Raw genomic sequence first — 16,367 nt, 5'->3', positions numbered from 1 at the left:
GAAAGAGCCAAGGGATTGAGCAAACAATCAGGTGTGTGATAGTGATTTTAGTTGTGAGAAAGCGCAAAGCCAATGTATTGGTTTCCTGTTTTTCTAGGTCTTTGCTAGAATTTGAAACTAGTACTTTGCACAAAAAGTATCTCATCTAATTCTTTTCATAAACATGATTATTCTTGAATCACTTAGTACTTAGCCTAAATGTGAGGTAGCTTCAATTTATTTCACTATATGCTGGAGACCGATGATCACTGTCTAGCTTGTTTTTGTTATGTTAAATCCGATAATTGTTTTGAATTGTATGGAAGCATGGAAAGGATCAAGGCACTTTTTGAAATTGAGTGAGACACTTGACCACATAAAGCCTACCCGTGAGAGGAGTGAGTATTCGTTATTTGGACCATTTGGACGTCTTGGAACGACCTCATTTTCTCTGGTGGCGCTCTTCGTGAGGAGCCTGTGGTGGATAAAGTGAAGCTCTTAGCTTGGAAGTGGTTCATGACTAAGTGTCGTGGTAGTTCCTGCTCTTTTCATGAGTGGGAGGTGCAGCTCGTCCTTTGCTGGCACCGGTAGCGTTTTGGTGGTGGTTTTCCTCTGTCTCCGCGGGGATTGGGTGGGGGTTTCTGTCTCCTCCCTTCTGGTTGGTCTTTGGGATTTTCTTTTGGCTTTCGTGTTCCTGTGCAACTTGCATTTATGTGTTGGCTGTTTCAGTGGTTTTATTTTTTTGGTTTGTTTTAGGTGGTGGGGGGTGCTCTTTTGGTGGCTTTCGGGGGTGTCATTTGACGGCCCTTTTGGTCTATCTGTATAATGTTACTCTTGTTTTATATATATATATATATATATATATATATATATATATATATATATATATATATATATATATATATGCCATTCAAAACAAAAATTATGATCGTTCAATTATTAAAAAGTTGTCATCAAAGTTGTATCAAATGATTGTACATATGTCACTGCTAAAAACAACGTGTATGGCTTCAATCATCCTTTTGTGCAAACCTTCCCTGTAATTTGAGCGCATTTTGATTTTCGTCCCTGTAAAAAAAAATTAATTACATCCCTGTAAAAAAAAATTTGTTTTAAAAATGTCTCTGACCCCACTTCATTGGTGATTTGGCAAGGTTTTGGGCCACGTGGCAGTTGCACAGAGCGCCACGTGGCATAAGTTGCACAGTCAGCAACTGCCACGTGGCCCAAAACCTTGCCAAATCACCAATGAAGCGGGGTCATAGACATTTTTAAAACAAATTTTTTTTTACATGGACGAAAATCAAAATGCGCTCAAATTACAAGGACGGTTTGCATATTTAAACCTTACTCAAAAATATAAAATCACTTAAAAGTACATATATATGTTTAATATATTATAAATTTAATTTATAAAAACTTTTAACCTTTTTTTACCCATAAATATTTTAACTAAGAATTTATCTTAATAAATTAAATTTACTTCAAAATATTTTTATAAAAAATTATTTCTTTTGATTTATATTGGTAAATATGTTCAAAGAAAAAAATAATGATAAATATTTATATATATATTTTTATGATGGAATAAATAAATATTTAGATATGAATTTAATTGAAAGAAACCTTATAAAAAAAAAAATCAAATCTAGAACAATATTGCATCCAACATGAACAAAAGAAAAACATATAGAAACAAAGGCAAACCGAAAATAAATATCATGCACTACGTGGGAAGTTTTTTTCTTTTACGTGCATAGTTTTTTTAATAAAAAATATTATTAAAGATTAAAAGTGAAATAAAAAGTGAAAAGCTACGAACTATAAGTAGAAAAGCTACTTAAATTAACTTTTCAAAAAACACTATAAGTTAGTGAAAAATGTCTTTTACCAAACACATCTTATTCTATCAAAACAAGCTTATAAGTCAATCCAATAAGCTATAAGCTAGCTTTTTTATGTTACCAAACACAACCTAAGTTTGGTTGAAGAATGAGTGAGTACCCGTACACCGAACCGAAACTGTCGCATTATGTCACTATCCTTAACTACTGTGCACCTGTCCGCACCCTATCTACCTCTCACAGACAAGGCGTGAATGGTGAACGCGCATCACAAACACACCCACTCCCACACATTGTTGGTCGGTAACAGCACAACTCTTGTAACAGGTCAACCGTCAAGGTTAAATCCGTAATCTTATCCACTCCAAACCAAAGTGGACAAAAGCTGTTTTCTTCATTTCATTTCAAGTGGATATAGATTATTTTATTCGATTGAGATTTAACAACAAAATTCATGACTAAACCTCCTTAAAAAAAATCATGAAAAGACCATCAAATTCCGTCCACAATTTCATAGGAAGCCATCAACTACATGTCTCTGAAATTATGGATATTTTAAAATAATTATAAATTTATAATCCGATAAAATTATTGAGAGCATTCTACAAAAGTCTAATTTTTCGGTTTGTTCAAAATTCTTTTTAACAAATACTAAAATATTATATAATTAATTTTAAAATTTAATTTGTATACAACAACCTTAAAAAGTGACATTTTTTTTCTATAATTAAATGTTAGTAAATTGGGAGGGAGAAATGTGATTAAACTTGAGACGACTTCTTAAACCTCTTTTAAATCATAACACAAAAAAAAAGTCTCTTAACTCACCAATCAAGTTACTTACGCATGCCACTTTATAATTTGATTGGGTGAGCGTGCGAATTATGAAGCACAAACACTCTTTAAATTAGACGTGTCCAACAGCGACATGACATTAAATTATTAACGATGTCAATATATCAGTGTCTGTATCGTGTGTCGTGTTCGATGTACGTATTTGTATCCATGTTTGATCGCTGCAAACAAAGCTATACATTTGTGGATTCATATAACCTAATTTATTTAATTTTATTTGATGTGGTAATTAGTTAATTAATTAAATAATCAGCCTTATTAACCTTGTTTCATTTGTTGGATTTAACGAAGTCTTCGAGTCCGTGTTTCATTTCCATTTCATCCAGAGTCAGCTTATTTGTTTGTGAGAGAGAAAGAGAAGCAGAGAGAGAAAGTTGGTGTCTTGTCTTGTTTTAGCAAAGAGAGGATCTAGAGAGAGCGTGTTCTGTTCTTTGATAAGACTTTCAAACATCATGGTCAGCACCTAACTCTTGTTCTTGTTCCTCTTCATATAATCTTAATCTTTGATACTCACTACCTACCTCTTGTTTCTTTCTTTTATTTTTTATTTTTCTTAGATTCTCATGTTCTAAACCGAAACTTCCAGACCCAGAATTTTTTTTCTTATTTTTTCTTTCTAAAGTTTCAATTTTTATAATCACTGAATCATGGTTTTGTGAAATTTATATTTGGGTATTTTCAGTTTTTTTACAGTTATTTTATGTATTTGCAAAAACATAAAAAGGTTACTGTTTTTTTCGACAAAAAAGGTTACTGTTTTGTTGATGTAGGAATCTTCTATGTTCTTCTTATATCTGTGTTGTAGTGAAGAATACTGATCTACTTTTGTGCTCTTGATTTCACAGATCTCGTGTTCTTTGATCTCATCGTTTTAGATTGAAGAACCTTATTTATCATTGAAGTTTGGTGTTTGAGGTTTGTTATCTTACCCTCTACTCTAAGGTCTTCTTATGTTCTTATTATACGTTCTTTTGAATGTTTCTCATAAGGGTGTGTGAGGTATTTCATTTGATTCCTGTTCTCCTAAGGGAAGAGGAAAAGATAAACTGAAAATAGAGATGATAGATTCTTTTCTATAAAGTTATTACAAGATAGAACCTTTGATAAGTTGTTTAATTTTGATTTGATTGTTCCTATGAGAAGTTAGATTGACTATTGAGAAGGTTTGATTTCAGATTTTAAACCAGCTTAAAATTGTTTCTGACAAAAGTATGGTATTATTTTAAACTGCTTTAGCTTTTAGGTCCATGTGGGGCTTTGTTTGATGAGAATCTATTTGTTTTGCTTTTTTTACACTTTGTGCTTTTCTCTATATGTGTTCATTCTCTTTTATTTCTTGATCATTAAGTATTGAAGATGGAATTTAAATTAAAGTTTTGTTTATCTATTTGCAGCTGTTCACTGTTATAAGTTGTGACTTGTAACTAGAGTGGAATATATATTCCTTGAGTGTCTTTTGTGACAAATTAAGTTCTGAAGCTGTCAGTGTATTGGAAAAAAAATGTCATTCCGTAGTATTGTTCGTGATGTGAGGGATGGATTTGGAAGCTTATCGAGGCGGAGTTTTGAGGTAAGGCTTCCTGGACATCAAAGGGGAAAGTCGCGTAGTTCGGTCCATGAGTTGCATGATCAACCTCCAGTTATACAGAACAGCCCATGGGCTAGCCTTCCACCGGAGCTTCTTCGTGATGTTATTAAGAGATTGGAAGCAACTGAGAGTACTTGGCCTGGTCGTAAGCATGTGGTTGCTTGTGCTGCGGTATGCAAATCGTGGAGAGAAATGTGCAAAGAAATTGTCAACAGTCTTGAATACTGTGGGAAGATTACTTTTCCTGTTTCTCTGAAGCAGGTGAGATATTGCTCTTCTATCTTGCGTTTAAAAGTGGTTAATGAGTTCAATTAAGGTTGAATCGATCGGGAGTATCCGACTTTGAACCATAACCATAACAGTCATTGGACAAACTTCTACTAATCTCCCGACCGATTACTAGGGCCTTTCCCCTGGGAACGGCGGGATTAAGACAAAAGGAATATGTTCAAAATAATTGCTCCATTGCACATTAAATATTATAAAATTTAGAGCTTGGCCTAATTTTATATTTATGTGCTTTGTTGATTTTGTTTATAGCCAGGGTATAGAGATGGACCCATCCAGTGTTTCATCAAAAGAGATAAATCTAAGCTGACATACCACCTCTTCCTTTGCCTCAGTCCTGGTAAGCTTTACTTTGTTGATACCTGATACACTATTTGATTTGATCATCTTGTGTTGTGATTTATTTGATCTATTCTACAACATGAGTTATCACATTTCGTCAATCCATGCAATTCATCTTTCTCTTTTAACTTTCTTTGATTTTTAATTCTGCGGAACTGCATATGGCTCTATTTGTTTTAGGCAACGTTAAAAGTCCAATATTTCTTATTGTCTATGCCATATGAAAATGAAAAGTTTCTATCCTACTTTGCGTGTTGGTTCAATTTTTTGCTATGCTGGCATAAGTAGTTACTTATTTTGAGCATTCAACTTTCTAGCCCTCATACATATGAATTTAACAAATTTTTAGATCTGGTTTGTTGGTCTCTGAACTCTTCATTGTGTTCCTGCAGCCTTGCTTGTTGAAAATGGAAAGTTTCTTCTCTCTGCAAAACGTACCAGAAGAACGACTTGCACAGAGTATGTTATATCAATGGATGCAGATAACATATCAAGATCTAGTAACACTTACATCGGAAAGCTTAGGTATGGATTTTTTGAGTATTTTGTTTTCAGTCTGTTTGGCTTTCTTGTTGACGCCATAGACATAGTATCTCATAACTTTCTGCTTTGATTCTCTTGTAAAAAGTTGATGGCTATGAATAAATTTTTGAATTTAATTTGTATGCACTGGCAGTGTAAAATAGTTGTGCACATGCATCAAATCACATTTCACCAATTAGATATTTGTGCATGTGTAGGGAAAAAACACTTGAGAAATTTAAATAGTGAGATCTAATTGGGTGTCTGTAAAATTGGTTTACATTGGCAGTGCATACAAATTGGACTCTTACTTTTTTGCCATCACCCAAGAACCACTTTGCGAAAAATCGTTAATTAAGTTTTTTTCCTATCATTATGTACTTCAACTGTATTAACTTTCCTCTTTCAGGTCTAATTTTCTTGGAACCAAGTTCATAATTTATGATACACAGCCTCCCTATAACAATGCTCAGCTGGCTCCTCCTGGACGCAGCCGTAGATTCAACTCGAAAAAAGTTTCACCAAAGGTCCCTAGTGGCAGTTACAATATCGCCCAGGTCACCTATGAGTTGAATGTCCTCGGTACTAGAGGTCCACGAAGGATGAATTGCACTATGCATTCAATCCCCGCATCATCCCTCGAACCTGGTGGTCTTGTCCCAGGCCAGCCAGAGCTCGTTCCCCGCAATCTTGAGGATTCTTTCCGTAGTCTATCCTTTGCACGATCAATCGATAACTCAACTGAGTTTAGCAGCTGTAGGTTCTCAGACATAATGGGAGCTGGCAATGAAGACGAGGAGGAGGGGAAGGAGAGACCTCTAGTTCTTAAGAACAAGTCTCCTAGATGGCATGAACAGCTGCAATGTTGGTGCCTTAACTTTAGGGGACGCGTGACTGTTGCGTCTGTTAAGAACTTTCAGCTGATCGCTGCAGCACAGCCTGCACCTGTCGCTCCTCATGCCGCAACAGGACCTGCACCATCACAGCCAGCACAGTCAGACCATGACAAGATTATTCTTCAGTTCGGTAAAGTCGGCAAGGATATGTTTACAATGGACTATCGATACCCTCTTTCGGCATTTCAGGCTTTTGCGATATGTTTGACTAGCTTTGACACAAAACTTGCATGTGAATAGTAACAAGAGATACATGTGGCAAGACAATTAGAATGTAATCTCCATTTTAGGAATTCATAGGATGGTGAAGCTGAACTAAGTCATTGTATGCCTCATAGTTAAACTGTAAAGTTCAAAACCAAAACAATCTCTTCCCAATGTCCTTTTTTATGTTGTCATTGCCCTTTTTCTTTTGAACATGGCCCCCTTTATGTAAGTTATGATTTAAAGTTTAAACTATCTTTATCATACTTTGTTGATGTAGACTTGCATACTTTTTATGTTGAAGATGTAATGAAAAATTTAGTAGCCTTCAATATCTGTTTGGTCTAATAATGTTTAAGAATATCAGTTGCCTTATGGAAAACTTTTTGACTATTATCCCTATGCCTTTTCTCGCGCGTCCGTTTTTTTTTTTTTTTTCAATTTTATCCCTGGTCTGGATTTCGTTTTCCGGATGGTATTGTTAGAATTTTGCAGATGTTTTCGGATTTGAAAATCCGGAATAATGTTTTACCAGAAGTTTTGCAATTTTAATCTTTAAAATTCGTAAAATAAAATGCAAATAAAATAAAATAAAATACAAAATAAAAAGACAAACATAAAAACAAGAGCTCATTTTATTAATATATGTACAATACATTTCAATAATTTTCAAGCTTATTACATAAGATCCTAAATCTATTTCTAATCTCTTGTGAGTCTAATTCAAATCTCCTAAGAGCCTAACCACTAGTTTGTGATGGGACATATTAGTAGTTTGCCTATTGGAGGAAAACCGGAGGAGGAGGGAAGAGGAGGGCGAGAAGAAGAAAACAATGCCCTGAGGGAGATGGGGGGTGCTCAAACTTACGTCCAGACAGGCCAAGCTAAGAACCATACTGACCCACATGACCCTCAGATGAACCGCGCTTCGTTGCAGCGCGGTTCCATCCTCATTGACCGTTCATACAAACCCTGAAAGTTTTCAACGAGACCCTTATCTATGAGACCAACGATGAAAAACCATGGTTGTAGAAGAAAGAAGAGGAGGAGAGGGTGGGAGAGGATGGTGTGAGAAATGGTGGGGGTTTCGAAGGCTATTTATAGGGAGGGGTGGGTCAAAAACGGTTGGGATGCCATAAATGCAGTCAAAAACGCATTTTACCACGATTTTTAGACTTGACCACCGACAAAAACGTGTGGTGCAGACCACCGGCCATGACTGATACATTCCGGAATATACAATCCGGAATTCACATATGTTTTCCGGAATATATTTTCCGGATTAATGCGATAATGATGGTGAACGAGGGAAAAGTTGACACTTCCTGTAGAGCTAAAGACATTCCGGAATGTAAAATCCGGAAAGATTCAAAGCCATTAATGTGGGTTTGGACGGTTACAACCACTAACACGTTTTCATTGACTGTATTAATGACATAGGACTTGTTTTAGGCTATAAATAGGCTTTCATCTTCAACAAATACTTTCATTCTTCACTCCACCTATTTTCTTCCATTTTCTTCAAATGTTTTTTAGTTTTTTAGGGGTGTCGATGGTGTCATGGTCATTGTTGACCGTTCATAGGAACCCTGCAATTGCAATGCATTGCAGCTTGTGTGTGTTCATATAACGGTCAACAGAGACCCTTGACAACAAAGAAAGACACATAAAATTACATAACATCTGGTCTGGATTTCTGTTTCCGGAAATCACTAACAATCTGGTCCGGATTACATAATTCGGACCAGGGTTATTTTAATAAATTTTGCAGGGCGCGCGAGAAGGCAGCATAGTGGGAAAAGTAATATTCAAACTTTTTACATTAGCAATTCACAATGCAAAGTTTTAATCATTATAAAGTTGTTCTTCCTTCTTTTTTTCTTGTGAAACTAATCCTACGGATAGCTTTTTGATCATCAAGTTCACACTTAAGTAATTCGGGATAGAGTTTTTCATTATACACGTTTCAAGGGTGATATCAACCTCATTATTGTGACTATCCTAACTACTTCATTGATGTTTCTTTACACTTTATCATTGACAATGGCCATGATTATGGATTTGGTTATTGTTTTTAATTTAATTTGTGATATGTGACAAAAGCACTATCAGGCTTATGGTGGGATTTTATGGATTAGTGGATTCATTTTCCCAATTGGATTTATCTTATTATTCTACTAGTATATAGATCGCTGCTATGCTCAGTAAGATTTGGGTGGTGGGATCTGACGTTTGACAAAAAATAAACAATGATATATTCTAAATAGGAAGGTATAATAATTTTTCTTATAAAACATCGTCATTATTTATAGGATTGGAAGCTTGACCTTAAACTCCACAAAACATGCCAATAAAACACACTTTCATATCAAACCAGGCTGTATATCCTGCAATAAATATTCAATTTCCTTTGAACATATGAGTTAAGATATGTGTTTACGTAATTACTCCATATAGTAATTAATTATTTTGTTGATTAACTTATGTATCTGATACATATATCAGATACATCAGTTGATCAACAAACTTAAAATGTGATTTTTTTATTTGCTTGTAATGTAATTGGATGAAATAATATTTTTTTTAAGAATCGGATAAAATAATTGTTAAGTTGAATTTTTATTAGCTGCCAAGGCTTGATTGGTTGTACCTAAATCTTAGATGTTGGGTCTATGCCCATAAATGTCTCCAAGAACACCCTCTAACTTTTTGCTCTCAAAAAGTAATGAATGATAAACTGTATGTTTGATGACCATAGCTAGTTAATAAATTGAACTACTACTTAAGGCATTTACCAAAAATAAAACAAATGTGAACTATGAGGCAAATTAGACTTACCAAACTCAGTCATAATGCTTAATTGAGAGACAACATTGAACAAATTATAAGATAATTGTAATGGTGTTATTGAGATTTTAAGCATTCTAGTATAAAATATGAGTTTATGAAATTTTGTTCAACCGCACTACCTAAACTTATCTAGAGTCGTCACTAACAATCATATTCAAGACGCTAAATGTTGACGCCTCTCACAATCAAAATTTACATTTTTAATAGGTCGTTTTATGAGAATCTAACCTTATATACTTAACTCCACCTTCGATGGAGTTCTTTTTTTCCTTTTCTTTTTACATGAGGTGTGTATAAGTACCTTTTCTGAAAGTTGTTAGACAATAAATTGTTTGATGCCTACCACATGAAAAATTGGTTCAAATTTGACAAACAATTAATGTGGATCATAATTATTTCATTGAACGAACTAAAGGCTTTGAAAATTCACCAACCTCATAAATAACAAGAGTTCGTCTACGCATATATCTTCTGAAATTTATGACTAGGAGAAATGGTGTACAATGTTACCCCTTTCTGATACATTCATTTGAGACAGATAAACTAGAATGGTCCCATTTCTTTGTAGAAAATAAAATTACATAACATGTTCTCTGCAGCTTTGATCCAAGGGAATTCCAATTTTTTAGAGGACACCCAAAATATCTTCACCCTTTACAATCCTATGGTAAAAGATAATTTGATTTGATGTTTGAAAAATGAAAACCATTGTTTGTAGTTTTGCAAAATCATTAAGGTTCAAAACGATTATGTCAAACTCACGTAAATCTAAACATGCAATGTATTTTTTTATTTTTTATATTACCATGTTTCTTTTTAAGTGTCACTGTTCGATCATCTTTACTATTCATATAATCAACTTAATCATATTTTTTTATTAATAATATAATTTTTATTTTAACATAAGATGTTATTCAATTTTTTCAATAAATATTTTCAAAATATCAACTTTTTATAATTTTTTTTAGAGACAAATAAAAATATCAGCTGTCAAAGTTATTATTATTTTTTTTGAAAGGACTGTTGTCAAAGTTATATGTTGCTCCATCTATTCTAAGTTATAAATTTTTTTATAATAACGATGAAAAACTAATGTTACCTTTTCTAGTATTATACATTTGGTTATTAACTACTACATGACTTCATATTCTTTTAGTTCTTTAATTTATTTTTTCCATGCTATTTATGATGACAATTTTATAAAATACTAGTTGCTCATTATTTCTCTTTTTCATACCAAATTAATTAACTTCTTAATTTGTTTGAAATGACTAAAATGACTTATAATTTAAAACGGATCGAACAACATATAAAATGGTCTATGGCACTTTAAGAAAACGTAGTAGTTAATAGATGTGCCCTTTTAAATACATAAAAGCAACCCTTAGCTTGTTAAGAAGTTCAAAGAAACATTATCTTTCTATAATCGAATCATTAAATTGAAGGTCAAATAATTGAACCGGTTAGTAAAGGATTCAAGCAGTATACACATATAATCTGCAATGATACACTAGTATATATGGTTAGAATTGACACTTAACTTGTCTTCCTAGCTTTCAAATCTACCATTGTGGTGCTTTAAAGTCTAAGAAACACGTGACTTAATTGTTTACTACTTTTTTTAGTAAAAAATTTAGTGGCCAAAACTTACGCATTTTAAATATGGAAAAGTGGGGTGTCTGAGGTTTGAACTCCGACCACTACATATATCATGCATTGTTCTTATCAATTGATTGAATTGCTTACTACTATCTATCAATATGAGATTTTTTCCTACTCAAATATATCGGGAAGGAAATTTTTGTGCGTGTAGGTTGACTAATATTGATCTATCCCTTATCTTTTTGGCTTTGTGGATAGATTTACTTCACTTTATCATAATGGAGTACACTAGAAATATGAATAGATTGAAAATGTCTAATTTCAGGTTTATTATTTTTTGAAAAGGTCATCAACTTAGTCCCCTTTTTTGGTGATCTCCTAGTCCCCTTTTTTAATTTTTACTTCATCTCTTTTTGGTTAATATATTTTGGGTGGTGCTGTTTGCATCCCAAAAAAAAAAACGGTATATACACGATGAGTTATTATCAAGGACAATATAAAGGTCAACGTTTTTTAAGCAAGCACAACTTAGTTTGTTGTTGTACGATACGCGCTTTTTTTTATCACTTCTCCACATTTAAACATGCGAATTTTAGCGTTGGTTATTTGATACAAATAGACCAACATAAGTTCTATTTATTTGACAAAAGTTGAAGCATCTTCCTCTCGCACTAGACTAGATATAACCCAAATATCAAACGATTTATATCGAATTATACCGGCTGCAGTGGCAAATTAAGAATGAGAGTTCAATATGTAGTCGAGTGTTATACGCAAAATTTTATTTAATTTGTTGCATCTTGGTAAAAATTTAGTAAAAGTAGTCTAGAAGGTGTAATTAAATAATGAGCTAAGATCAAAGCATGCTCATAAATATGTTAAAGCATAAACACAGCATTATATATCTCTAGATGCAACTGATTAACGCATATAAAAATAGCATATAGCTAGGAAGAACAATATAGTTCTTGGCCATTACAGATATCAAATTAGTTATAGGTTGATAAATATATATATCTCATTGGGTTGAATCCCCTGACAGAGTTTCGAGAAGTGAGCACATGATAATTTTCGACCATTAGTAGTAGTAGTAAATAGTAATGGTACATGAAATTCTTACCCCTAAAGAAAGAAAGAAAGAAAAAAAAGTACTACTAGTACTAGCTAATGCATGATTATATGATGGTGTGCTCATGGAGGCTGGAAATGGAATGCATCTTTTCTTCTCCATTGGGTAGCTGTTCTGGATTTGAATGGTCTTCTCTCACTCTTGAAAACAAATTTGAAATCAGAAACTAATTAAGAGTTGTCAAAACTTAATTAGTGATTTACATGGTTGTTGGAGTTAAAGATAAGAGGGAGGGAGAAATTATTAGTATGACAAATCTCTATCTCATCTCCATTCCCCCTCCCTCTCCCCATAGTGGATGCCAAAGTACATCATTTATATACTTAAAAAGTAGAAATCTGTATACTATATGACTTAAAAGGGGTTGGTCTCTCTATTTACTCAACACTTCCCAATAAGAGAGGGAAAAAATACACGTGTTTTTTTTACAGTGAAGTGAAGTGTCCAATAAATGAAGTTGAATTACAGATACACTTTTTTGTATAGGCTTTCTTTTGACAGCAAAATTTTAGAGTGAGGGTTGTTTCTTGTCATAATCTATGCTAGAAAATTAACATTTATCTCTAAGAACATTTACTATGAGATCTCTATCTCTTTAAATGAATGTTTAAGAAGGTTCCGTATCAATTTTACGTGTACATTCGTATATATTTTTTTAATTTTACATCTTAATAAAAACTCAATGGTTCCAATTCAATCCTTTTAAAACAAATTATTTAATAGATATCACTAATAACTTTACATCATTAGTTTTTGACAATAATTTATTTTTTAATTAAATCATAATTATTTGATTTATGAAATAAAAATTACAAAATTTATTTGTACTAGTTTTTTTATTAATACTTTGAAAGAAAAAATCATTGTTAATTTCCATGACAGTACTCTCTTTATCCACTCTTAAATGATGTAGCTTATTAAGTGGCAATGCCTTTTTTTTTTTTTTTTTAAGACAAAAGTGGCAATGCTTAATAACGAAATCTATTTAATTAGAGATAATGTTAGAATTTTTTATTTTTTATATTGGATTTTTTTGAAGAAGATTTTTATTATGGATTTGAATCTTCTTTCACAAAATTTCTCCACATCTTCCTCGCAAGTAAATTTTCTATCTACCTCTCTTAATTATTTTAACTCTATAACTTTCATATGATCAAGAACCGAAGTTGTAAAGGACAAGGAGAAATTTTTATGTGGTCACAAGATTTTGGACATAATTTTTGGATGCACACTACAAAATAAAAAAAATTAAAAAAAGTAGAAAAAGTATAGAATTAAATTACGTGTATTTTTCAAATAGTTAAATGTATTTTTGTATGTGTGTTTATGCTCAAAATCTCATGTCCATCTAAGTATTTTCCAAGGCTAAATTGCTTGTTCAACTTAAAAACAACAAAAAGGAGTATTTTAAGACCATATTAGTGGATTGTCCAATATTTCGTGGCCCCAAATGAGTATCATGCGCACGCAAAAGCATATCTCAAGGAAACACTTTTTTAGATGTTATGGTCTTTAATTGGTTGTTTGGAGCACTAAATGGTGAGCAAGATTTTATGTCAAAATTTGGTGCCACACGCATACACAAACGATGATTTCACGTGCATGTTTTGATGTTAATACATGGAATTCTTCTCATCATCCGACACATTTTGCTCGCGCCCTGCAGCCGTTCCAAATTTACCCTTGCACTAGTTAACTCACGCAAGTGTAAATGTATGCGCTAGTTAACTAACACTGCGCAACTTAAAGAGCACAAGTGTAAAACACTGCGTGAGTTAACTCACGCAGACATTAGCACATGCGCACAGTCTGTGCATACAACAGAAGAGGCATAAACCTCTATTTTCCCAATTTTTTGCAATCTTTCTTCTATACATTCATTCAAGCAAACATTTTTCATCATTCATTCAAGCATTAAGTCATAAGTATATTACGAAAAATAACGGAATAAAATAACGAATAATGTTATAAAAACGCTAAAAAGCGCAAGTGTTATAGGATTACAACCAAATCCAACAAAATGTCACACAAAAAAAATTACACAAGTCATAAAAGTTACACAAGTCATACTGGTCCATCCCGTGGACTCCTACTCCTCCTCCGCGGAGCCGGCACCTGCTCCAACATGCTCCACTCAGACTGTATGCCCTGCATCAAGCGCATGACCTCCTATGGATTATGAAACACAGCAGGATGTCACATTGCACCGTCCACTCTGGCTCTAATGTTGCTGGTGATCTGGTATGGGCCTGGAGGATGTCTGGCCCACTGCTGCTCAACAATAATCTCCTCATAAGGAGGGACAGGATGAGGAGGGGCAGCAGCTGCATAGTCAGGAATGGCCGCATGGGGGGTTCACAATAGGTTATGATACTATAATGAACCATCTCATGTACCCCCCTAGTATGAGCCCACAACTGGTTATCCGAAACCGGATGACCCATATCCTGATGGTTGAGGACATATAGAGCAAACTCCGTGAAGGCCTGGGCCACGTCATCCACCGCCGCAATAAGCTCAATGTATGTAGGAGCCCTGGGAATAATCTGGACATACCCGTACTACCTAAGAACCCGCTCTGGCAAGTGATGGACCATCATCTCCTTAACGGCAGCCTCCTCTGTAAACAGTAGGTCCGCCTGCATCATCTCTAGCCCCTCCTCACGGGTTAACTCTCTATCAGGAAGGAGTCTCCCAGTGATGGGGATGCCCAGGAGACACGCCACATCATCTAGTGTGATGGTCATCTCTCCAACCAGTAGATGGAGGCTGCTGGTCTCCTCATGCCATCTCTATGTCATCGCACAAACAAACCCGTGAGAGATGTTCTCGTACCCATTAGTCAGGAGGGGATTAAGACCGGATATATTCACTTCTGACCAAAACCACTCGTTTTGTTCCCCCGGCATAGACAATGTCAAATTTTTAAGGCTCAGCTTCTTCCCGTGCGAGATACCTTTCACCCTATGTTTTCTTCGAAACTGAAATACAAAAACAAAAAAGAACAAACAACACCGTTAAATAAATAATAAGTAAATCAAACATCAAATATATGCTAACATAAATTTTAATTCTAACATTAAATAAGTAAAATAATAATTAAATTATACTTACATCGGCATCGACCCAGACCCTGCATGCCATATGTCCACCAAAGTGAGGTAAAAACGTCAGCTCAAATGGCCCCCCTGCATATCCGCCCGGTCCGGCCTCGTACACCATGCTGCTGAGGCTGCTCAATATCATCTTGTGGCTGAGGCTCCTCAATATCAGGTTGCTCCTGGTCAATACCAGGCTACTCATGATGATCTTCATACTGATGCTGCTGATACGCATCAAACTGATACAACTGAGGCTGAGGCTCCTGAAAATGATAGGCCTGATCCTGCGCTTGCTCATACACCTGATAATCCTGCTGATACTGTGTCGGGTTCACCGTCTGTGATGTTGACCCCCCTGCATCATCAACTCTAGCAAGTCTCGTTCCCCCACCTCTCCCTCGACCAACCATAGGAGGGCGTAATGCTTGTTTCTCCCTCCGTGCACTATCAGTAGGGTCGGGCCTCCCTGCCCTAAGTCTGTCACTCCTATCCTGAGGCGGCTCAGGCGGTCTCTGAGACGTATTCCTCCGAGACATATCTGCACAACATTTAACATAACACAAATTCAATGATACATTTTCACACGCACATTGTGTCATTTCCAACAATTCAACAACAACACTAAAATTCCAACAATGTCGTTTCAATCCGTAAACTACCACATTGCAGTCAAACATATTATAATCAAAATTAACAAACTATATGCTAACTAATTTGATAATTCACAATCCAAAAAAACAAAATAATTACCATAGAGACATTTTACCAAACACATAGTGTGAAATTTTCGAACAACTAGGTAATCTAACAATTTGTAAACCCTAAACTACCATATTATACTCTAAACAACAATTCCTAAGTTAATTCATCACTAACAATCATCAAAACTAACATGCAAGCAAAATTTATAAAAACCTAAAAATGTTATATTTCTTCAAATAAACTAAAATTTCTACAAGTTAAATGCAATGAAGTAGGGTAATCATCACTTACTTGATATTGTGGGAAAAATTGGCTTTGAATGGCGCAAGAATGGTGAAAATCGTCCTTGGAAAATTTTCGTGTTTGGAGAAGTTGAAAAAATGAGGAAGTTTGTCTCTGTTTTGCTGATAAACGACTTAAGTAACTGCTGCGTGAGTTAACTCACGCTGTGCTACTTAAGTGGCG

At 34.5% G+C, this 16,367-nt stretch overlaps 1 protein-coding gene across 2 annotated transcripts; it reads left to right on the top strand.

Annotated features, from left to right (window-relative positions):
- Positions 1-2,976: 2,976 nt before the first annotated feature.
- Positions 2,977-6,852, top strand: LOC11422435 (tubby-like F-box protein 8). 2 transcript variants are annotated; one of them, XM_024786291.2, is made up of 6 exons: positions 2,977-3,133; positions 3,524-3,593; positions 4,073-4,527; positions 4,807-4,894; positions 5,289-5,421; positions 5,828-6,852. In XM_024786291.2, exons 3-6 carry the CDS (start codon positions 4,180-4,182, stop codon positions 6,552-6,554), a joined length of 1,296 nt encoding a protein of 431 aa, XP_024642059.1. In that variant the 5' UTR covers positions 2,977-3,133; positions 3,524-3,593; positions 4,073-4,179; the 3' UTR covers positions 6,555-6,852. The 2 variants fall into 2 exon arrangements, with proteins under 2 accessions (XP_024642059.1, XP_024642064.1); XM_024786296.1 differs by lacking the exons at positions 2,977-3,133; positions 3,524-3,593 and having other exon boundaries at positions 4,386-4,527; positions 4,811-4,894.
- Positions 6,853-16,367: the final 9,515 nt, after the last annotated feature.

The sequence above is a fragment of the Medicago truncatula genome, chromosome 1 (assembly GCF_003473485.1).
Source record: "Medicago truncatula cultivar Jemalong A17 chromosome 1, MtrunA17r5.0-ANR, whole genome shotgun sequence".
Lineage (NCBI taxonomy): Eukaryota > Viridiplantae > Streptophyta > Magnoliopsida > Fabales > Fabaceae > Medicago > Medicago truncatula.
This window is presented reverse-complemented; position numbering and strand designations above follow the sequence as displayed.